Raw genomic sequence first — 23,666 nt, 5'->3', positions numbered from 1 at the left:
GGCGTCATAATCATTTTCTGAATTGGAGGGGTTTATGTTTACATAAAGATACCTTCAGTCTTCTCTTCAATAAAAGGACACATTTGTTTCTAGGGCAGCTATTGATTTGAGTTTGGGAATGATGTTGGCCTCCCATCTTTGTAAAAAGAGGCCAGTCTTTCTGCCTGTAAGCTTGCTAAACCAGCTGACACAGAAGAGAACAAAAACACATTTTGAACGATCAATCTATCAAATTTTATCAAACTCTAATATTAAAACATTAAATCAGGGACATGAAAAGTAAAGCTGAAGTGATTTCACATTTTGACCACTTGGTGGCAAGCTGACAACACATCTTACATTATCATCTAACGTGAGTAACTATTGCAGCTACCCACTTCCACATCAAAGAGACACAGAGCAACATTAGCATTTATTTGGAGTGGTGTTTAAATGCACGTCCAATATTCCCTCTTAGCTCTGGTTTGGTTTCCACCAGCTGAGAAAAATATCATGGTGATAAAACCAGTGAATAATGACCCAAAACATTCATCAGGTTATCACAAACATGTCTCCAAATGAATGATAATGTTGCTCTGTGTATGCTGGATGTGGAAGTGCTGTTTGCTGAAATGTTCACCATAAAACTTTATAATCAAAACACATTTGAATGGCGCGGGACCAAAGAAACCACTACCAGGGAGCCAAGCAACCTACCAGACTTGGCGATGAATATTTCAGCAACAGTAAGGGCGTCCTTGGTAATCCAGGCTCCGCGACGGGTGTGTGTTTTCTCCGGTTTTACTGCCCCGTGTTGAAAGTCGCATCGGGTGTGGTCAGAATACATTCTTCCTCATCAACAACAAGCTCTAGTGCAGAGTGCAGCCATGTTGGTTTGTGACGATCCACCCGTTAAGCATGAACGCCTCTGTGCAATCTCAAAGCTCACACGACATCCACGGAGGCCTCAACATTTCCTGTCACCTGTCGGTCCAGCAAATCCATCATGTGAGAGCCATTCGCGTTGCCTATCACGACCAAACATTCTACCAAGATTTGACCAGTCAGATGTCACCCCACTACCAACAATGGTGAAAGCCAATCACTTTTCTTTGCGCCTTCCATGATATGACCAATCATAATCGGTAGAACTACCAAGAATTGCGCCACAATTAACGTTAGCTTTAGGCTAAGTTAGTTTTAGGCTAAGTTAGTTTAGGCTGCTGGTAACACTTACATACACTATATTGCCAAAAGTATTGGCTCACCTGCCTTGACTCGCATATGAATTTAAGTGACATCCCATTCTTAATCCATAGGGTTTAATATGACGTCAGTCCACCCTTTGCAGCTATAACAGCTTCAACTCTTCTTGAAAGGCTTTCCACAAGGTTTAGGAGTGAGTTTATGGGAATTTTTGACCATTCTTCCAGAAGCGCATTTGTGAGGTCACACACTGATGTTGGACGAGAAGGCCTGGCTCTCAGTCTCCGCTCTAATTCATCCCAAAGGTGTTCTATCGGGTTGAGGTCAGGACTCTGTGCAGGCCAGTCAAGTTCATCCACCCCAAACTCTCTCGTCCATGTCTTTATGGACCTTGCACTTGGCACAATGCAGTCAGACAAGTACCGTTCTCCTGGCAACCGCCAAACCCAGACTCGTCCACTGCATCCGACGCTTTGCATTGCACTTGGTGATGTATGGCTTGGATGCAGCTGCTCGGCCATGGAAACCCATTCCATGAAGCTCTCTGCGCACTGTTCTTGAGCTAATCTGAAGGCCACATGAAGTTTGAAGGTCTGTAGCGATTGACTCTGCAGAAAGTTGGCGACCTCTGCGCACTATGCGCCTCAGCATCCGCTGACCCCGCTCTGTCATTTTACGTGGCCTACCACTTCGTGACTGAGTTGCTGTCGTTCCCAATCGCTTCCACCTTGTTATAATACCACTGACAGTTGACTGTGGAATATTTAGGAGCGAGGAAATTCCACGACTGGACTTGTTGCACAGGTGGCATCCTATCACAGTACCACACTGGAATTCACTGAGCTCCTGAGAGCGACCCATTCTTTCACAAATGTTTGTAGAAACAGTCTGCATGCCTTGGTGCATGATTTTATACACCTGTGGCCATGGAAGTGATTGGAACACCTGATTTCAATTATTTGGATGGGTGAGTGAATACTTTTGGCAATATAGTTAGCCTATTTGCTTACGTAGGAAATCTTGTACACTTAACAACGGACTGGCAAAATGGTAATAACACTGTCATTATCGAATCATTAGCAAGAGATGGAAATAAGAATCCGTAGTTTACCAAAATAATCTGTTTTTAATTCTTTAATCGGATCCCCAATTAGCTAAAACAGGCCAAAATAAACATGTATGTATTAGTCAGTGTATTTTGGGTTGCCTGTTAATTTATGCTATTTTAGCCCCTGTGCATAGGAATTGTTATTGTGTACAGGTTGTGGCAAGAGTAAAGCAATTGAGAATAGCTCAATTAAAAGCATAGGTCCAGTAGAGTACTTAAGTGGTAACTGGTGATAAGAAATCAAACTGTGAACAGCTTCCATATAATACATTATTGGAAAACACTATATCACAGACAGACAATTGGCAACCAAATGTTGCATAACCTCATTTGCAATAATCATAGTAATTTACAATACAAGGATATGAAGCCTTTAATGTCGTTTTTTTATATGCAGAAATATGCAATGAATGCCATTCTTAGTCTGCTGTCCTTCTACCCCGTAGTAAAATATAATAGAAACTAAGAATTTAAAAAGAGCCATTTGACATTGAGGATCCAACTGTTCCCACCCTGGGCAAAATATGTCCCCCACAACAGTCTACTCCTGCAACTGCATCACCTATAGCACCACCAACTGAACACTTTACATGTTTTACTGTTGCCACTAATAGGCTGCTGCCCTTTCAGGATGGGTGCCCCAAAAAACCCAGGTTCACCACGTGTCATAATTTGATTAATTGCACATTTGTTAAGGTTAACATTTTTGCCTTGGGACCCCCTTACAGGTTAATCCAGCAATTACTACATGCATTGAGTTGTTTTTTTTAATTCTGCCACACCCATGAGATCCATCCCATAATGCCCGCTGGATATTAAATACAAGATGTAACACAAAACATATGTTAGAAGTCCTTACTGGCATGACATCTCAGATCCTTCAAATCCAGGATGCTGATGTCAACAATAATGTTTTCTCTGTGTTAACATCAAATAATGCAGTCAGTATAAATCTAGAAAAGTAGGTTTGTTTCCATGTTATGCCTCAGTCTGGCCCCACTGCACTGAAACCTGTAAGAATATGAGAAATGCCTGTTGTTCCCTTTCACAAGTCACTAAACACCTCTTTTACGCAGTGGGGATGCTCAGTGGCCTCCAACAGTAGACTGTGGTTGTACTTGGAAACTCCAGTGTGAGTAACTGAATGAATTTGAAGTGCTTAAAAATATAATACTGAGCCAACCCTGCCCTGTAAAAAGAAAGACGTAAGCAAAATAAAACACTCAATTAAAGATTTGTCATCTCTGAAGTCAACGTTTAATTTATTTTCTTACGCAAAGATGCTAAAGATTCCGAAAGATTATGTTTAATATCATATTTCTTTTGATTCATTGATAGTCATTTTGTCTATAAAATGTCAGAAAATTGTGAAAAACGCCTGTTAGATCCCAATGTGATGCCTTCAAATAGCTGGTTTTGTTCGACCAGCAGTCCCAAACTGAAGATATTCTGTTTACTATCATACATAACAATGACAAGCAGCAAATCATCCCATTTGAGAAGATGGAACTAGAGATTGTTTGCCTTTTTTTGCTTGAAAAATGACCAAAACAGTAAATTATCAGAAAAGTTGTATGATCGACAAGTCGTTCAGTCGTTCAGCTTCATCTTAAATAAAACCCATGTTCAGGCAGGATGAAAACTTTTATTTGTCTACAGACATCAAAACCTAAATGTAAAATATATTTTTCAAGTGTAACATATGACCTTTGTGCACCCACTCAGTTCCCAAAGAGACCACATCACAGACTCGTCCCTCAAAGCCTCTGGCAGACAAGCGCATCTGATGAACTCCTCCTCAACACCTTCAAGGCTTTTGAACAGCACGACCCTGCCTCTGCTGTCCTCTGCTACCACCGCCCAACTCAGCCACCTGACCCACACCACCAGAACCTCTATGAAAGCTGAGGTGGAAGAGATTTTGCACTGCTCTCATGCATCTATTCACTGTCCCTGTCTTCTCTCTCATACAAGCTTTCTGTCTTTCTGTATCTCTATTTCAGTCTCTCTCAGGCCTGACCACATAATGACAGACCTGCTGTATGTTAAAGGACCCTGCCCTTGCGTCCTCTCCCTGTCACCTCCCCCTTCATGGGCCTTTATAAGCCTCTCACACAGGGGGGGCACTACTTTCCAAATAGGCACCGTGCAAAGGAAGGCTAGCTAGTTTGCAAAGCCACCTATTCACCCATAGCCAGGGATCTCCTGTCTGATCGCCAACCATGGACAACCATTCATACAACTTCCCCTCAGACTGCACCCCACTCACCAACTGTAAGTCTGCCCGTAAGCCGGCTGGATCCACCGTGGTGAACATGGGCAATGCTGGCAAGAATCCTCCCCGGGACTATCTAATCTGGTCGCTGTGCAACACCTTGTACGTTAACTTCTGCTGTCTGGGATTCATGGCTCTCATCTACTCCATCAAGGTGAGATCTTGTGCTCTTTCTTTTACTTTTGTGTCAGTTTGGACTATTTTCATGAAGCATGCAACGTCCAAGAAATTAACTGAGGTGTCAAAAGGAAGAAGATAGGACGAGGCTGAAATGTTCTCTCTGCTGATGTGTTTTACAGTAGAATCCAGAAATCAGTTTTATTAACTGATGTCTTAAGTGCTTATTATTTTTGAACACACCAATGGTAGAAACACTAGAATATACTTGGCGAGAAAAGAGAACAATTTTAAAATTAGCTAACAATATGCAATATGACATTAGACTTTAATAGTGCCCGTTTGGTGCCACCTAATCTGTGAGAAGAATGTCTCTGATGATTTAAAGCCTTGTGTAAAAGAAAGTTTGGCAGAAATAGACAAAAGGTGGGCTGTGCTGGCACGGAAAGCTTTAAAACAATGGGCATGTTGTGGCAAATGCCACATTGGGAAATGAAGCACAGAGGAATAGCAGCACTACAAAATATTTCTAAAAGAATAAGCCAAGTCATTACTTCTCTGCCAAAGTAAAGGACAATTTGACATGGCTTGATTTAGAGCGCCAGACTTGCACAACAGGTAGAGTGATGCCATGAAAACAAGGCTAAATTTGTTCCACCATGTAAATGCTCTGTTAAGAAGATATTTCTTGGTAAATTGCAAAAAGTAATATATTTCAAACATTGTCGAGACCTATTATTATTGTCCCTGACCAGATGGCACCCACAGTAGGAAGTTGGTGTGCCCTTTACCACAGGAATGGGGCTGTGGAGAAATAGGAACATAAACCAAAACAAAAGGTTTTCTCACTAAAAGAAGACCCAAAGGTCCTTGAAAATGCCATGTGCAAAGCAGGACTGGACAAACTGTGTGACTACCTGAATATAAAGGTTTCTGAAAAAACTCACCACAAAAGGGTGTGTATACCCTTTATTTAAGTCTTTTTTTAAATCTTTCATCTGTCTGAATGGGGCGCAGCTCTGAATCACAGACCCGGTATTGGCGCAGCACCCAAATTAAAGACAGTGACTGGCTGCTTGTCTGGGGAGTTAAAAATGGCGTAATTGGCATCTTCCTAATGGGCAAGTACTCATGGGAAATTAGAGAGTGCTAGGGCAAGACTCAGTCTGGTCCGTTCCAAAATATATACAGATTTGCTTAGAAGCAGCTCAAGGATTTCATATCACTCCGCCCTTGCATAACCTTGAATCTGGAAAAACTAGGAATTATGGGACAAGCTGCAATGAACTGATTGTAAACAAAAACAACAGTGAACATTATGATATTTGTTTACCCTCCTCCTCTGACTATTTACAGTATACATGGGTGTAGACACTAAGCATTTTTGTTCTTTATGCACATAAATTGTCTTAAATATTTAGCTGGACCATGCAGAAACAAAGCTTTTATGTCTTCAACTCTCAATTATGTCATTTCTGTAATTTCATGTAATAATGTGAGTGTGTTGGTGTATCCGTCTGTGTAGGCCAGGGACCAGAAGACTCAGGGCAACCTGCAGCTGGCCCAGGAGTGTTCAGACAAGGCCAAGTGGTACAACATCCTGGCAGCCGGCTGGAACCTGCTGATTCCACTTCTGGCCGTCGTCCTGCTCGTCCTCCTGCTCATCCACCTGGGCACGTCCCAGGGCTCCTTCGACTTCTTTGGAGAGGACGGCTTCCAAAACTTCATGAAACTGTTCAGCTGGTAGATGGAGGAGAAGGAGAGAAATCTTAAAAAAAAAAAAAAAAAAAAAATCACAGATGAGTCTCAAAGTCAACACATTCACACTAGCTGGGAGAGGACATTTGCTTGAATTCAACAGATGAGGGCTGATGTAACAGCTCCTAAGAATTTTAGCCAAGTGGTAAAGGTGGGCTTCCTAAAATCTGCGCTGCACTAAAGTCCCCTAATTGGTGAGAAAGAAAAGTAAGTCTTGGTTTGTGTATTACAAGAATGTCCTCTTTGGGATGCACCCATACTAATGTTGGTATCAGATATCCAGCCAATAAAAGACTAAAACATGGCATTCAATCAGTGTCTGTGAGTTAAACAACGGATAAAACATAATACTTTTGGACCAGTGACCTAAAATGAATGATAACAGTTTTTGTATTTGTATTGAACTAGTACTTGTAGTACTAGTACTTTAGGGCATTAGTATCAGTGCATCCCTATTTGTAATGTCAGTATTAGAGAGAGTTCAGTTTCCCAGACACGCTCAGTAGAGATGTAATGTTGATCAAAGACTGAAATGGAAAAAGAGGGGAACAACAGAGTTAAGAAAGACTAGGAGCTGAATACAGACTGAGAGATTGAGCAAGCAGCTACTCTGGGTTATTTTTGTTGTTATTTATTGTATTTATGTGGAATGGAAGTTTTGATGACAGCTGAAATCATCTGTAGTGGGGGTAGAAAGAGGAGAAAGAGCAGAGAGAACAGAGGATTGTGGAGCCAAAGTCTGAATGTCACGATGACAAAGGACAATCAACATTCACCTCCCATTGATAGTCACGTTTTTTTTCTTTCAGCAGTTCTTTAAATTGTATTACTGTTACAACATACATCTATTTTTGGTCATTATTCATGTATTTTTATTAGTATTTTGTTGTGCTTAGTATTTTAATTTTACATCATCTTATTGCTGACCTCTTGTGATTGAGTAATAATAATAAAATATACCAGATATTGTTAACTCAGTATTGCATAAAAAAACAGATCAGCCTTTCTCCTCCACGTAATGCATATATGTCTTTTAGTTAATGAACACAGAGATGAAAAGATGTTCCTTCAGATGGCTCGTTCTGCTGCACCCAATTTTAAAGTGGTCATTTTGGGCTTCATATGTTTGATTCTGGGTCGGGTCTGAGGGAATGGGCAAGGCATGGTGGTTTTTCATCCCAGCTGTGAGTCTGCTGCTGTACCAACTATATACAGAACATGCCAATTTAGGAAACTGTGGAAATGTGCCCTCAGTTGTAAGGCAGGGCTACCAAGGCAGACCACTACAGAGGAGTCAGCAGCGATGTGGAGGCCTGCAGCACGACGAGATGGCTCATTTCCACGAAATCTGCTCTCAGTCTGAGGAATTAATACAGATTAAATGGTGCACGTTTTGGGACTTGCCATTTATATTAGCTGGCTGGTTAGTGCCCCAGGAAGTAGCCTGAGACAATGTATGGATATTTTATCCTGTTCTGTCCCACCTATAGGGTCATCACCACAGATGTCTGTTGTGCTGCAAAACGTATTTAATCATATATTAGAATACAATTAAAACCCCAAAGTTCAGGTAGACAAAGACACCAGATATGGCATGCTCAATCCTAAATCCCATAGAAATATGTATAAAATCATGCACCAGACAAGACAAGCTTTACATTTGATGTAATTCTGCATTGGACAGAATTGCCTTATCAAATTAAGGAGCAGAACAAGTAGATACAGACACAACATTTAATGATAAATATAGGTTTAATACAGTGCTCCCAAAATGTTCCTCCCTGCCAATAGTGTTTTTCAAGTGGTGTGCCAATGTTGCTGTGCCTTCAAGGACTATGTACCATGTACAGACCAGATGGAAATAATATTTTAGGATTTGAACTGCAAGCCAAATTAGCTTTGACTGACACAGCTGTCTTTAGTAACATGTCACACGGTATGCAGTGATAAAGACAGACATGCAGACAAGGGAGGATGTGATAGCAGAGAATGAATCAAGTTTGTACTTGCACATGGTATTTGAAGTACACCCACTGCCCTTGAGCAATACAGAGACTAAATCTGAATGTCCCACAGAAAACCGCACAGAGGCTCCATTAGTCCTCCTGCTCCTTGTCCTTCTTCTTTGATGACTTGGGTGTCCAGCTCCTCCCGACCTCCCACCCTCTGGACTCCCATCATATTAGCAGGCTGCAGGCTCCTTTGCTTGCAACTTTATTTATACGCACCCAAATCACAGCTTCTGGCTTCCAACTTTCTATTTTCCTCCTGTGGTGAGAGAGAAATGCTTACAGATGTCTGAGCCGTGGAGAATTACAGGCTATGGAGCCGGCGCTGCAGAGGGAGGGGGCGCTAACTCCTCGCTGCTCTTTCTGGGAGCTGTTTCACTACAGCTGAGGGCTGCGGAGCAGGAGGACGACATGCAGACAGGACACATACTCTTGTGCTATTGTGTGAGTCAGGTTCAACAAACACTTCTTACCCTCTAAACCAGTGGTTCCCAACCTTATTCTTAAGGAACCCCTATTTCACCACTGTATATATACTGATGACCCCCACCCACATAAAATTACAAAAAAGTAGCCTACTTCTTTTGGAATATCTTTATGCATATTTTTCTTTATGTTTTTTATGCAATAAAAAGCAATAAGGGAACAGAATAATTAACGGTACAATTGACCTCGTGAAATTAATACCTGCAGGACATTTGTGTAAAACTAGACATTTGTATAAAATTCTGAATACACTATTTCCTATGGATATTGCAAAGTATCAGGCAATTTCTCCTTATAGGTACATTTTAATAGTCCAAGCAGCCTGGCTTTGTAATAAATAAAGATATAAACTTCTAAAATAACCCTTAAATTTAGTTGTCTTCTAGCTAGCACTGCTGATCTTTCTTTGAGCCTTTTAGATCAAGATACTGTATCTTGTGTGCAAAGCTGACGTTGCGCACAAGATGGTGCAAGAGGGAAACTCATGGAGTATCTAAAGTGGAAAGGGGGATTACCAATGTGCTCAGTACATGTCATGGCCATCTGCATTTCTTTTGATTCTGACATTTTCTATGAAAAAAGTAAATGCTTACTTAATTATGGCACTACAGCCAAGGTCATGGGGTCACTAAAAACATTAGGATTTAGACATCCAAGAACATCCAAAGCAAATTTCATGGCAATCTGGTTAGAATAAGCATACAGACATGCCCAGGCAAACACATGCATTTACATACAGGCATTTATACACTTAAAATATACTGAGCACATACACACATACACACAAGCCTACTCACAAATGCTAGTGTCCACAGAGGGACATACACAAACACAGACATTTTAATCCTTGTGACACATTCATTGTAGCAAACTTTGATTGTAAGCCTTAGTTTGAATAGTTGCTGTTTGGACATGCTGATAATTACAACAGTAATTATCTTCTGGCTTGACAACCTGGGTTCACAAAACTCCTTTTAGCATTGAGTATGAACTTCAAGGTGCATTGTCATGTCTAAACTAGTCCCGTGGTGGCTTTTGGGAGCTAACAATAAATTGCTTCTGAGATTTTCTGTCACTTCTGTCTTTTCATTAGAAGATGTCCTCAATAAAAACACAGAGGAGGTGACAAAAACTCTATAATCATATTGTTGGTGAAGCAAAAACAGGCTTACATCTTACCACTCTGGAAAAACACTGCCACTACTATCTTTTCTTTCCTTTGTGGATAATGAAGTATTTTCAGAGATTGTTTGGGGTTAAAGTACAAACTCATAACTAGTTAAAGTATTTTGTAAACTGCAGAGAAGTTTAGGGTATCTTAAGTATCTCATTAGCTACTTTCTCTCTCATAAATTGCAGGACGAAGAACATATAAAAGCCGAGCATGAAGTCAGTTCGTTCACTACCAAATTATAGCTGCTTTGGTGCCAGATGTGAGCTTGCGCAAGACTTCCAAAATCAGAGATTCAATATGCTTGTACAGTCGTGTTCCTGCCATGTGGACAGAATGTGGGCATAGCAGTGGTTATATACTGTGTGCATCTAAACCACTCAACTCTTATTCAGTTGAATTGCCATACTTCCATGTCCAGTGAGTGCCTGACCCCTTGTGGCCTGCTGGACTTCAGAGAAAGGCACCAGCACCGATCTCAACACGAAGGATTCCCTGGTTGAGACCATCCAGCCTTTTTGACTTGAAAACACAGAGTTAACACATTGAGAAGGGTGTGTCTAATATTTTGTTCTCCTCATTTATATAGAATAAATAGATACACCTTATGTAATGCAATCCAATACAACATCACCACAAATTACATATTAATGACAGGACTTTTGCATTAGGTTGCGTTCAATGTATTTTTTTCATGTCACTCTCAGCCATACTGCTGTAGAACAACATGTCTATAGCCGTAAGAGCGGCATAAATCTCCGTTATAATCACAGACAGTGAGATAAAGGCCGCAGTCAGCTATACGTTTTCATGATACATATTATATTTAGGAAAAATTAGGATATGTGTATCAAACACATTAGGTGAGCACATTGATTTCCTAAAAAATACATATGGACTGATGTTGGTGCTGCAATCTTTTGTATGAGCATAACATTTTAAAGACTATTATCCTTGTATAATACAAATGAACACGAGAATGACATTCATCATACCAGCTGCATCTCAAAAACAGTTCAAACAGCAAAACTTTTCTTATCAGATTTTGAAAGCACAAAGTGCCACGTTGTCTTGTCTGTTGATAAAGGAGATCAAATGCAGTCTGCACACCAGACCATTTCAACATCATGTGGAATGTAGCCAGGCAGCAAAATTAAGAAAATAAGATAGTTGATAAGGTGAGGAAAGTAAAATTGCTAATTGTGAACAACAAGAAATAAAATCTAAACAAAAGCGTTATCAACTGAAATGTAATCCTTTAAGAATACGTTTCTAAGTAGGAGTTCAGTTTCAAGCTTGGTTCAAACCTGTTTTGTGTTAAGATTAAAAAAAAGAAAAAATACTAGAGAACATTTAATCAAAGACAGATCTGAGCCACCAGAGGGAGAAACGGGTCGTTGTGTCCCACTCCTCGTCTTTCGCATTCTCTCTTATGTAACTGACTACGCCTTAGCCTAAAGCCATGTGTTCACATTTATTACAAGCACCAGTGAGTTTTGTTGCTTCTCAGACTGAAAGGACTCATAACTACGAATGGAGCTTCATCCACAGCGGCAAAGTTTCTGTAATGATTTCTCTTGTCTTATGTATTTTATGTGTTTACACTTGACTGAAGGAGTCCTGTAGGTATGATGCAGGTATTCTGCAGGATAATTAATTGTATTATAAGATTTTTTCTGATGTTTAAGAGGGAGCTGGCTGTTTTGGCAATTACAAAGCAAGTTATTTTGGAATATTATCATTTTTTAATGATTTACATAAAGTAGAGCTTAAAATAATTTAGAAAGGTCAAATGTATGCAGTTGCACAACATCCCAAAGATAAGGAAAACAGCAGAGGAAATTCCTATAGGTTTTATGGGAATATTAGACAAATATTAGTCATTAAGTAAACCGCCTATAGATAATCTACAGTAGATTGTTTTTAAGGGGGCATTACCCGCCAGTACAGCGTGCTCTCCATAGGTAGGCTACCTATCATGACAAACACTGAAGCAGCAAATTGCTGAATTTACACAACGCCTGGAGGAGCCCCACGACCTTGAGAGAGACTCCCCCCTCAAAGCCTCCAACACGCCCACAGAGACACAGACAGACAGGATACCTGACAGATTTGGCAACACTGGGCGTTTACAAACGCTGCTGAACTTGAAGAGCAAGCTGACAAGAGTCTCTGCGGATCACTGACACACCATCAGATCAGCAGCACCAGAGAGCCGAGAGCGACAACCTGTCGACCTGAAGGAGCACAACGCAGGACAGTGAACATGAGCAGGTAGGGACCCGGTCTGGTCTCCAATTAAAGTGGGTCAAGGACAAGAGAGTCAATTAGCGTGTGAATGAGCTGTAAGACCTGACGGGCTGCTGACAGAGAAACCTTTTCTTGTTGCTGTGAATGATAAGTAGTGGAAGGTAACTAAGTAAAGTAAGTACATTATGAATACTATTACTTTTAATACTTTAAATACATGTAGCTGATAGTACTTCTGTACTTAAATAAAGGATCTGAATACTTCTCCCACCACTGTAAACTTGCATGGTCACTAGTCACGAAAAAGTCATTGTAGCCTCTTTTTTTCTCTCTCATTAACTTCATCTCTCTCTCACTTTTCATTAAGTATGTCTGTGGCTGCCTGCAATTAATGTTACAAAGGGGACGTAAAGGAAGTTAGTACACTTCCCTTGAAAGGTTTTAACTGGGAATAATGTGCTCAGCATCAATACTGCTTTCTTGGGAGTCATGTGAACATGTATTAAAACAACAACAAAAAATAAAACAATTAAAACATACCAAACTGTAGCAGCAACCTGCACAATCTGTCCATGAACTTGTGTCCAGACTTCAGGTTACGTTTTAAAGCCCGTCGACTAGCGTGTCCCCTTGTAGAACTGCCTAACTGACTCCATGTAGTTCAATAAACACCCGACAAGTAAGCACACAGTCACACACCCTCCTGCACACATCCAAGAGGATTCTCAAAGTCAGTTCCTCCTTCACGTGACATGATTTATGATGTAACTTCTTTATCTTATGGATAAAGATTTTGGAGCTGTTCATGAATACATGAAGACTTATAGCAGTTACGTGGATCTGTTTCTATTGTATTTTTGATGTGTTGTCTTATAGGAGAGCACTGGCCCCTTGCAGGAATGGCATGCACAACTTTTTGAGCTATGTTTAAAATGCCGTACCTATTAGCATTTATGTAGCGCCTAAACAAACACTCAGCCTATGGGGCCTCAGTGCATTCTTGAGACTTGCTGACAGTCGCTGACAATCATTTCTTTGGTACCTGCTGTCTTGAAGGTGTCTCACTTCCATCATGGTCAAAGTTTTCCCTTATCTGCGACTTCTTCCTCACTTCTTTTTCACCTGCCAGGAATTTGTATACTATAGAGTTTTTACCTCTTTCTTACATAAGACATTTCATAAGTTGCCACTGGGACCTACGGACCCTAAATGGGCTCCATTCTGAATTTCATTAGGGCTACTGTGTGTTCCAGCACCCTACCCCCTAGCCAAGCCCTCCCTGCAGATGTGAGTGGTCCTAGTAAATGACAGAGACGACCCTGTTATGGTTTATGTGTGTCCACATAAGGAAGGGGGCCTGCAGTAGAATGGCAACTAGTGTAAAGGCCAAAAGCTAAAGGTCAAAAGCTATGTTTGGTGTTGGTACTAAAGTGGAGAGAAACTAACATTTGACCATGAAAGAGTCCAGATTCACTAATGGTTTGCACTGGGGAAAAAGTGTGTTTTACATCCGAAGTCCATGCTGTTCATTAATCATACACAATGGGTGGGAGGTTTCTACAATATTGGTAAAATAAAAACAGCGTGAATGAACTATGAGGTTCTGCAACACCTAAGCTACATGGAATCCTTATCCTACATGGAGTAGTTTGGCATTTTGGGAAGAGTTAGATGGGAAGATTGATACCACTCTCACATCTGTATGGTAAATATGTAGCTGGAGCCAGCTTTAGCTTAGCATAAAGACAGGAAAAGTGTGGAAATGGTTAGTTTGGTTCTGTCCAGAGGTAACAAAACCAGCCTACCAGCAAAGACCAATAATTAACAAGTTATATCTCCTTGGTTTAATCTGTACAAAAAATTTAAAATTGCTGTTTTTCGGAGGATTGGGTGTCAAGTATTTCTTCGCCCAGACCAGAGAACTGAAGCAGACAGATTTTAGGTTGCAGTTAGCGATGGGATGGGTTTGGGGTGGCGGGCTGTGGGAGTACACAGTGTCCCTTCTGAGCTCTTGTTTGTGCCTCAACTTGATTTTCAGATGAGCAACAGCTGAAGGGAAAATTTCACATCATTGTCCTCACAACACATTTTTGTTGAGGACCTAAACTGTTGAAGTCTCAACTGACACATCAACATTTAAACGAATTCACTGAGTTAAGATGACAATTTAATTCAACTCAGATATGTTGCTTTCAAGATCTTTCAGGTTTTAGTCAGAACATGTGAATATATGAGTTGCTTGTCTCACAGTCAGATGCTCTGGCCAGAAACTAAAACCAGATACTATAACAGCAAGTTGGATCCTTTAGTTTGGGGAATTGCTATAGTTTCAGTTAACCAGTAGAAAGAGGATCAGTCATTTAACAAACACACAACTCTCTGAGGTGCAAAAGATTTGATGACTTGCATCAGTTATTGGTTTTTGAGCAAAGCTGTTTGCACAGAACACAATGTTGTTTTGTAGAGGAGTTGAGAATCATCCAGTCACCAGCCAGCTTGCCTGCAGCCCATATCTGGACCCAATTATGTTTCCAGGATTTACGGCTTTTATTTTCCCCTCTCTAACCACCAAATACCTCAAAGTACAATGAAGTAAACAAGGCAAGAAGAGGGGGAGTAGAACATACTGGATGTAAAAAAAAAGCTAACTGTGAAAATGTTTTCATATGACATAATACTAACCCCTCACAGAAAATATCATCTAAACTTTGTTCTTTGTCATTGAACTTTACCTCGTTACCCTCCTTTAGATGAACATTTAGAAGTGTATCATTTGGATCTGAGCTCACAAATTGTTGTTGTTGTTGTTTGGTGGAGTAACTCTACTGGTTTTAAATATCAGTAGAGGTTTTCTGCCATACAACAATCTTTACTCTGCTCAGTGGTGATGTAACTATTTGCATCTGGTGCTGATTGAGGGACCATGTGCTGTTAGTTTAGTCAAGCATGCGACAACTTAATTCATATCTGACCAAATGCATATTTGTAGGAATTGCAAACAAACATTTTCATAATTTTTTTTCTCTCCTAAAAGTTTGATCTTAGAACTGAAGGCATAATCATGATTTTTCTTTTTTTGACTGACCACTTCAGTTATTGCCATGCCTTAGTCAGTGCCCACCCTAATGTATTCAATACATCTTTCAAACATACAGTGCAGTTATTGCAGTTTTCTGTGGATTTTCATACACAACGGTCACATAACTGTGACAAAAAGAGAGACAGTGACAACACTGTTTATAGCGTGACACACTGTGGAGAGAGAATTTATTCAAAACATCATCTGGTACATAATGTCTTGCCAGTTCTTGTATTCACACAGCTCAGCATTACTTTTTAAAGTCAATAGACAAACAACAAAGGTTTGCACTTTTGTTCTCAGTGGCCACCATCAGATTTCACTGTCATGACCTACATCATCTATATGGTTACAGGTTGTGCAATCACTGTTGCAAAGATGGACTTCAGACTTTGAAGTAGCATTGTGCTGTCCATTCTGTCAAATCCTATAAAATGTGGGGCAAAAAAAGGTTCGCCTCTGCAGGACTTTAGTGTGGGACATAATAGGGCAGCATTGCAATAGGTTTGGATTACCTTTTGCTTTATAGGCCAAAAGTCAGACTGTCTGTTCTGTTCTTGTAGCCAACGTTTGTTTGAGAAACAGAACATCTGCCAAAAAACTATTGTGTTGACTTATTTGTTTTCTTTTCTGACTCTGAGTTGCCAAAGTCAAAGTTGATTTGCAACTCCATTAGGTCAGAGGAATTTAACAAATATCACAACAGACTTTAGGTGTGGAAAGTGAGCAGACAACATATCGTCGTAGTAATTAACCAACTAAAACATAAACTTTCTTCACCCTTTGAATAATGTTATTGCGCTGCGGTCATACAGTGAATCCTAATAGCATTTATTTACAAAACACAAACGTGTCATACCCGAGGGTTATTTATCTTTGTTGTGTACAGCGACAACACCATAATCCAGTTGATTGCTTTAAAAATGAGCATATTTGAGGATAATCATCAGATTATATACTTTTCCTCTTTGCAGGTGTCTGATTAGCAAGGCGGAGGTGCAAGGGTTCATTGAGAGGTGCATGACAGCTGTGGACACCAAGCCGCATCATGCCCGCAGCCTGGCTGAAGTGCTGGTGGAGGGAGACCACAGGGGCCACTACAGCCACGGGCTCAACAGGATGGGTCAGTGGGGCGCTTTATCAGCATGTTTGATTTAAAGGTGGCAGCACAAGTGTGGTGGTAAAGAAGAAAAAAGCAAGTAAACTGTGAATGTATCTGAAAGAGACATGTAAATACGAAAACAAATCTCTCCACTTTCTACTAATTCACCTATTTTCATGAGCCAGCCTTCAACCCCTTGACTTGGATGTTTTTGTGTCTGTATTTGAATATGGTTGTTTTTGACAGACATGTATGTAAAGGACATCCAGACGGGAATCTGTGCCAAGGACGGTGAGCCGGTGGTGGAGAAGGAGAGTGCAGCCACTGCGCTGGTGAATGGGAAGAACCTCCTGGGTCCTGTGGTGGGAAACTTCTGCATGAATCTGGCCATTAAGAAAGCCAAAGAAGCTGGCATTGGCTGGGTGGTGGCACATGGTGAGTCCGGTTTTCTTTAAAACCCCAGAGGAAAGGTGATGGGGGGTGTGATGCAGCTGCACAGGCCTTCAGGACATCCGTCAACAGAAATATGTGCATAGATCTATTTTTCTGTCTGTCAAACGTAACGTCTTAGTGCAGCATGTCACACAGTTGGTCTTATTTTGACAGAGGAATGATGCATGTTCACACTTTGCTTCCAAAATAAAAGTCAATATGTGGCTATAACTGCTCTACCGCTCATTTTATATTTTATATGTCTTGATGCAGTTGCTGTAATTGTAGGTAAATGATTTAAAGACGTTAAAAACATGTTTACTCGTTTCTTGTGAACTGAAGTTTCACACTAACATGCTCAGGTTACAAATGCAGGTCTGTATTTGATTGGACTGAACGTTCAGCATTCGTGAAGGGATTATCTTCACTGTTAAAAGATTTGCGTGTTGAGTATTTGGTTCATATAACAGGCAATTAAGTGTGATAGAAGAGAAACCAAAACCACTGTCGTGTCTGATGACTTCAAAAACATTCGGTGCGTTGGATTTAAATGAATACAGTTTACTTTAGAGATGGAAAAAGTTCTGACGAAAAAGGTTTGGGCAGTAAAATCCCTTTTCAGTTCATCAAAGAAGGATTATACTTCACTAAAGTGGTCAAAGAACAAATAATACAATGAAAACACATTGTCATTGATATTCAAAGATTTACTGTACGGCACTTTTCTTTCTTAGGTTCCAACCATTACGGCATTGCCGGATACTACGCAATGCAAGCGCTGAAAGAAAACATGATTGTGAGTGAAAGGTTTATCTGCCTGTCAACTCTATTTTAAATAGTTGCACTATTACTAATATAAATATTTATTTATATATTTAATTTAGTCTAATAATAATCTGACCACCACAGGGCATGTCATTTACCAACACGTCCCCACTGGTGGTTCCCACACGTGGTAAAGAGGTAAATGTATTATTTATTCTGCAGATTAAACTGTACCTCATGCCGTAAACGACTTCTCTGTCTCATTCTAATACTGTGAACCTGCTGTTTGTAGTGCACTTTGGGCACCAACCCCATCAGCGTGGCAGCTCCTGCTAAAGACGGAGACAGCTTTGTTCTGGACATGGCCACATCAGCTGTAGCTCTTGGAAAGGTAAGATCAGGTTCATACTGATACGCCATCAGGGATGCCTTAGGTACAGAACATCATTTCCTCAATGCCAAGAGACATCACCTGCACCAATGGGCTGTTCATGTTAACCCCATATGTTTGTTTGTCCAATAGCCAAATGTCTAAAATGAATATAGATTTTGACAAAGTGTGCAGAGAGTTCTGAGTTTCAATTATACACTAACTTGGCTGATTTGGACATAAAGGCATCACCGGTTCTTCTGAAACTTGTTTCAGTGGCAGAAGCACAATCCTCATAACCACTGAATGAATAAGGAGCTGAGAGGCCACTTAGAGTTTATTTAAACAGGCATTTTTAACTGTGGTTTAGAAAAGTTATATACTTACAGTATACTTATAGTCTACTTACTCTCTTACTCAATGTCTCTATGATTTATGTGCGCAGGTGGAGCTCCATGAGCGGCGTGGAGACCCCATCCCTGTGGGCTGGGGCTGTGACGCCCAGGGCAAGATGACCCCTGATCCTAAGAAAGTTCTGAGCGGAGGAGGTCTGGTGCCCATTGGTGGCAGTGAAGCCACAGGTCAGAAACCAGTTGATAAAAGTCTGCTCTGAGACGGAAAGATCCTGCCCAAGTGTTTATTTCCTTCTGTTTGCAAAAAAAGGGGCATTTTACTATTTTTCTGACAGAAATTTGAAATCTGTGCTTTCATTTACTCAAAAAACGACTACAAACTAAAAATTCTCTCGACTCTCTGGGTTGTTGATCGATTGTATATTATATCAAATATGATAAGGTACACTTCATCCTCTCTCTACGTGAAACAACTGACGTTTGTGTGTGTTTGTAATGTTTGTGTTGTTCCCCTCAGGAGGGTACAAAGGCTATGGTCTGGGAATGATGGTGGAAGTGTTCTGTGGTATCTTGGCTGGTGCCCAGTACAGCAAACATGTCCGCACGTGGAAAGTAACAGACCGTGTTGCCAACCTGGTACGTTTTTGGGTTTTTTTCCCTTTCATTTTTGGCTTGTGTTGTGTTTTTAAAGAGGACACACTAACCCCATTTACAAAAAGATGTGTCCCTGAGGTAGCTAGTTTTTTATCGTAGTTGTTAGTGATATGACATGCTAAAAGTTGGCTTCTTGTTTTATTGTGTGTGGACAGAACTTTTGTTGTTTTGCCGTTGCGTTATGTCTGGCATTGTCAAGTAGATTCCCTTGAAAATTGGCTGCTACCTGTTAAAATAAAAGCCACTGGTTTGATAATGTAGATATGTTCCTCTAGTCAAAGTGTCTAAACCATTATGAATTGGAGCTTGTGACTGAGCAGTTACCCTAAACAAACTTACTTTGGGTCAAAAACAGAAAACAAACATGACGTGGATTTATTTTGTGAGCCAAGTTTTACGTGTTGAAACACAGTCTTTGACAGCCACTGCTGTCTAAAAGATAAGCACAATCAATAAGTCAGACGTAGGCCATATTACGTCACGTCGTGGCTCCCTTAACTTGTTTGTATTGGGTCAGTTCACAGTGTTGTCATCACCCCATTTGTGTTTTCAGGGTCAGTGTTTCGTGGCAATCAACCCGGAGAACTTTGCTCCCGGTTTCAGTGACAGGATGTCAGATCTGCTGTCCATCCAGAGAGGCATGGACCCTGTGAGTAGATCCTACTGCTGCCTCTATGTTGAGACTAAGTAGGAGGAAAATATGTTGATGTCCAATGACTGTAACTGCTCAGTCTTATAATTTTAAAAGAAAATTAAACAAAGAAAGTTAATAGCTGTGAGCTTAATTTGGTTGACTGCTGCTGTTTGTTGTAGGCTGACCCCGACGCTCCTGTTTTGGCTGCTGGAGATCCAGAGAGGATGAACATGAAGAAGTGCGAGGAGATGGGCGGGATCTCCTACCACATCAATGTCGTCAACTACATGGTAAGAGCTTCAAAGTGGTCAGGGCCTGAACCATTTAGAAAAATGTATTCATACTAGCTCTGTGAACATATGGACTGTATAATGACTGAAAAGTCACAACGTACCCTTTTTTGCAGATTTAACAAACGAGATATACCTTTTTAATTAGTGAGGTGCTAGTAGGCTGATTTTGTCACCTTTGGACAGAGGCAGGCTAGCTGTTTCCCCCTGCTTCCAGTTCTTATGCTAAGCTAAGCTGAGTGGCTGCTGGCAGTAGCTTCATATTTCCTGTATAGACACGCGTGCTATCCATTTTCTCATCCAACTCTTTGCAATAAAGTGCATAAGCATATTTCCCCAAATATCCAAGGAGAAAACCTTTCAGATTGAGATTCTTGACATCTTTACATTTTTTTCCTGCAGAACGAATGTGCTAAGAAAATTGGTGTCAGCCGGCTGCTGCCATGTGACAAGCTCATCTCCATTTAGTCGGTCCCGTCGCGATTCTCAGCACTGGAAATCTGGCACTTCTGCTCATCTTGAAGTTGAGCAACATTGAGCAACTTGGGAAATGCAACTCTGTTTACACACATTATACATGTTGACAATCATATTTTATTCATTCTGACCACACTTATACACATGTATTTTAATATTTGAACTTCATGAAATAAAAAAAAATGATAATAGATATAAAAAGGAAAGGGACTCCTTAAAACATGTTTTTAATTATATTTTTTTGTGTCTTGAGATACTTCATCCAAAAGTAAATTTTAAGATGCTGTATCTCTGACAGTGAAATATGCACACTCTTTGTCTAAAACTGAGGTAAGTCATAGTGTTAAAGCTGATGGCTGGATGTGAATGAGTAAAAGTTTGAGTGGTATAGTGGAAAGATAAGTCAGTGTGGTTTGTTTGTTTCATTCTGTTTGTGAGCTGCTTTGCTACAGTTATTATGCAATGCAATAATCGCTACAGTGTGACGCACAAAAAAATATATTTTTAAAATTTTAAAATTGGTCAATTTAAAATTTAAAATTTAAAATTGACCATGAGAATGTTTTGCTACTTTTATAGTTCAAATCTTCTTTTTACTCTAAGACACCATTCTTATGTGCCTTATTCAATAAAAGCTATATAAACCAAAATGTTTCTGATTTTTTTTCTTTATCTTATCTCTTTTTTTTTTTTTTTTTTTTTTACTCAAATGCCCCATTTGGTCTGAATTAGATCAATATTTTATGGACATTCATCAGTCATTAATGTATTGCTGTTCTTTCCTGGTTATGCTTTATCAACATATTTTTACCACCAGGTGGCGCTGTAAGCAACATTTTTAATGTAAATTTTACTAGTGACAGTCAATGGTCTAATATGCTGTTCAAGAAACACTTTCTTCAAAATTGTTTATAAATGAAAAACACAATAAAACAAGGGAAGAAATATATAATTGTGTATCATAGAAAGTTAACAGTGAAACATTTAAACCCATAAGTAGCTGTATCAATATACTCACTTTGTACTTTAACCAAACAGCTTAAAATATGTTTAATGTCATCATTGCTAAACATTATTAATGATTGTAAGTCAGCCTTTGTTGCTGTGACACCGTTGTTTACTTTATGTTTAAGTTATTTTTGTAGTGCACAATCTCACACAAAAGCAAATACACTTTACATGAGTATAAAGATGGAGTTGATGTATTAAAATAACCTGCACTTCATTCAACCTCTCTGACCTGGGGAAAATCCATGTCACAGCTTGCATGCGAGGTGTTTCACCACTAGATGGAGACACAGTCTGAGGAAACTCGTGGGTTTGGAGCGTCACTGTCTCTACTCATGGACACCTTTATGATTTTTTATACACATTTCATGTGTTCTGTGATGTTGGTATTGTTTGTTAAGTAGCTTTATATAGTATACATTATCATTTTCATATTTACCACATTATATTATAGAAATATACTAAGTGTTGCAGTTGCCATTGAAATTGTGAAATATTTGATGTAAAGCCGATGTGAAAAGAGAAGATAACAAACCGAAACACCATAATATAAACACTTTAAACTTGTCTTTATTCCTCAATGACCCCTACTGATATAGTTATACATTAAAAAAACAAACAAATAAGGTGAATACCTGTTGCCCAGTTATTGGCAAATACACTACAATAAAGGAGAAAATAATACGCAAATATATAAATAAATATACAAATGCGCAAACAAGCACACTCTGGTAACTACTCAATAGTTGCTAAGAGGTAGTCATTATTGTTTCAACAAATTCAGTTTATAGTATTTATATAGTATTAATGTTTCTCTCATCATCAAGGCTAAGACAAACTAATGGTACTCATCACCTTGAGCTCCTGTCCCACTCATAAACTACATGCTCTAGGACATAGCTATGTAAATATGTCTTTTTTGAAAATTGCAGATTATCACCATCGCACCTACATTTAAACAGACTAGTTGTGTACAGACTGGATTCTAATTCCTATTTTAGTTTTAAATATTTGTGTGAGTGGGTATGAAATAAACAGCTGTGTGTATGTGGATATATTGCATGGATTCATTTCCGTGTGTGTGTCATGTTCATTTCTGTGTGTGTCTTTAGTGTATCTTTATACTGATGATACACTCAAAGCCAGTCAAGTACAACTTTTTTATTTTTATTTATTGTCCAACTATTTTCAAAATTATGTTTTTATTTGTAAATTGCCTACGTGCTCTTCTTGCCAACGTTTTCTTTTCCTGGTGAAAATCAGTTTTAACTACAGCAGCACTTTGTACTGAAAATGACGGCAGAAAAGGCCTCTCCTGGAGCCTCAAGGGAGAAGGGGGACTGGGCAGTGACAGATGCCCAAATCAGAACCTTAATCTCCCATGCCAAAAGTCCTGGCACTGGGCTTCGGATCCTGGATGTCCCGTTAACACTCGGCCGGCCGCAGACAAAAGAAGAGAAATCAACAAATCAATGGGCTTTCAGCCCCACTGGGGGGGGGGTGCTGGGCTGGGCCAGGTCTGAGAGTGGTTGTGAAGGGGATGCATGATTAGGTTTGGGCGGAGGGGGAAGGAGGCTGTGTGCTGGGTGGAGGGCTCCGCTGAGTCCAAGGATTAAGGGGCCGATTCAAACACTCGTTATAGGGGGCAGACTCTGAGGTGTGTGTGCATGCATGGATAGATGGATTTTGGGGGTCTAATCTGTCCTGGCCTTGGCCTGGTGCCCTTGTGCGGATTAGACGGGGGCCCCCAAGAGCCCCAAGAGCAGGGCCGCTGGCTAGGATTAGGCAGACTCTAACAGGTGTTTTCATTTGTGGTGCTGAGGGGAGATCTGTCCATCACTCACTGAACGAGCAAATCATGAAGTGAGCGACTATTACTGATGGGCCAGTGATGCCAAAAGGGCATGACATGTGTGTGTGGGTCAGTGTTTGTTTTTGGACTTTGGACTTTTGGATTTGTAGACACTACTGGCTGCATAGTGATGAGTGAGTGGTAGTGTATTTTCCAAGAAATAGGGTCATAGCCGCAGGATCATCAGATGAGGGGAGAAGGAGAAAAACTGGTACTAAACTCAGATTACTCAAACACTTTTTCCAGAAGGTGACATCCTGATGCGGCTGATCTGTCGTCATGGCTGTGAGG

At 40.2% G+C, this 23,666-nt stretch overlaps 2 protein-coding genes across 2 annotated transcripts; both read left to right on the top strand.

Annotated features, from left to right (window-relative positions):
- Window positions 1-4,515: 4,515 nt before the first annotated feature.
- LOC139287133 (interferon-induced transmembrane protein 5-like) lies at window positions 4,516-6,432 on the top strand. Its single transcript, XM_070908119.1, has 2 exons — window positions 4,516-4,722; window positions 6,211-6,432. The coding sequence occupies exons 1-2, from the start codon at window positions 4,516-4,518 to the stop codon at window positions 6,430-6,432; spliced, it is 429 nt and encodes a 142-aa protein (XP_070764220.1).
- A 5,898-nt stretch (window positions 6,433-12,330) lies between these two features.
- Window positions 12,331-21,000, top strand: LOC139286967 (uncharacterized oxidoreductase YjmC-like). The gene is made up of 11 exons (XM_070907919.1): window positions 12,331-12,383; window positions 16,413-16,561; window positions 16,787-16,975; window positions 17,707-17,768; window positions 17,882-17,935; window positions 18,030-18,128; window positions 18,553-18,688; window positions 18,978-19,096; window positions 19,668-19,763; window positions 19,928-20,038; window positions 20,441-21,000. Exons 1-11 carry the CDS (start codon window positions 12,376-12,378, stop codon window positions 20,504-20,506), a joined length of 1,089 nt encoding a protein of 362 aa, XP_070764020.1. The 5' UTR covers window positions 12,331-12,375; the 3' UTR covers window positions 20,507-21,000.
- The last annotated feature ends 2,666 nt before the right edge of the window (window positions 21,001-23,666 follow it).

This window comes from Enoplosus armatus, chromosome 6 (genome assembly GCF_043641665.1).
Source record: "Enoplosus armatus isolate fEnoArm2 chromosome 6, fEnoArm2.hap1, whole genome shotgun sequence".
NCBI lineage: Eukaryota > Metazoa > Chordata > Actinopteri > Centrarchiformes > Enoplosidae > Enoplosus > Enoplosus armatus.
The sequence above is the reverse complement of the archived record's forward strand: the minus strand, read 5'-3'. Positions and strand labels throughout refer to the sequence as shown.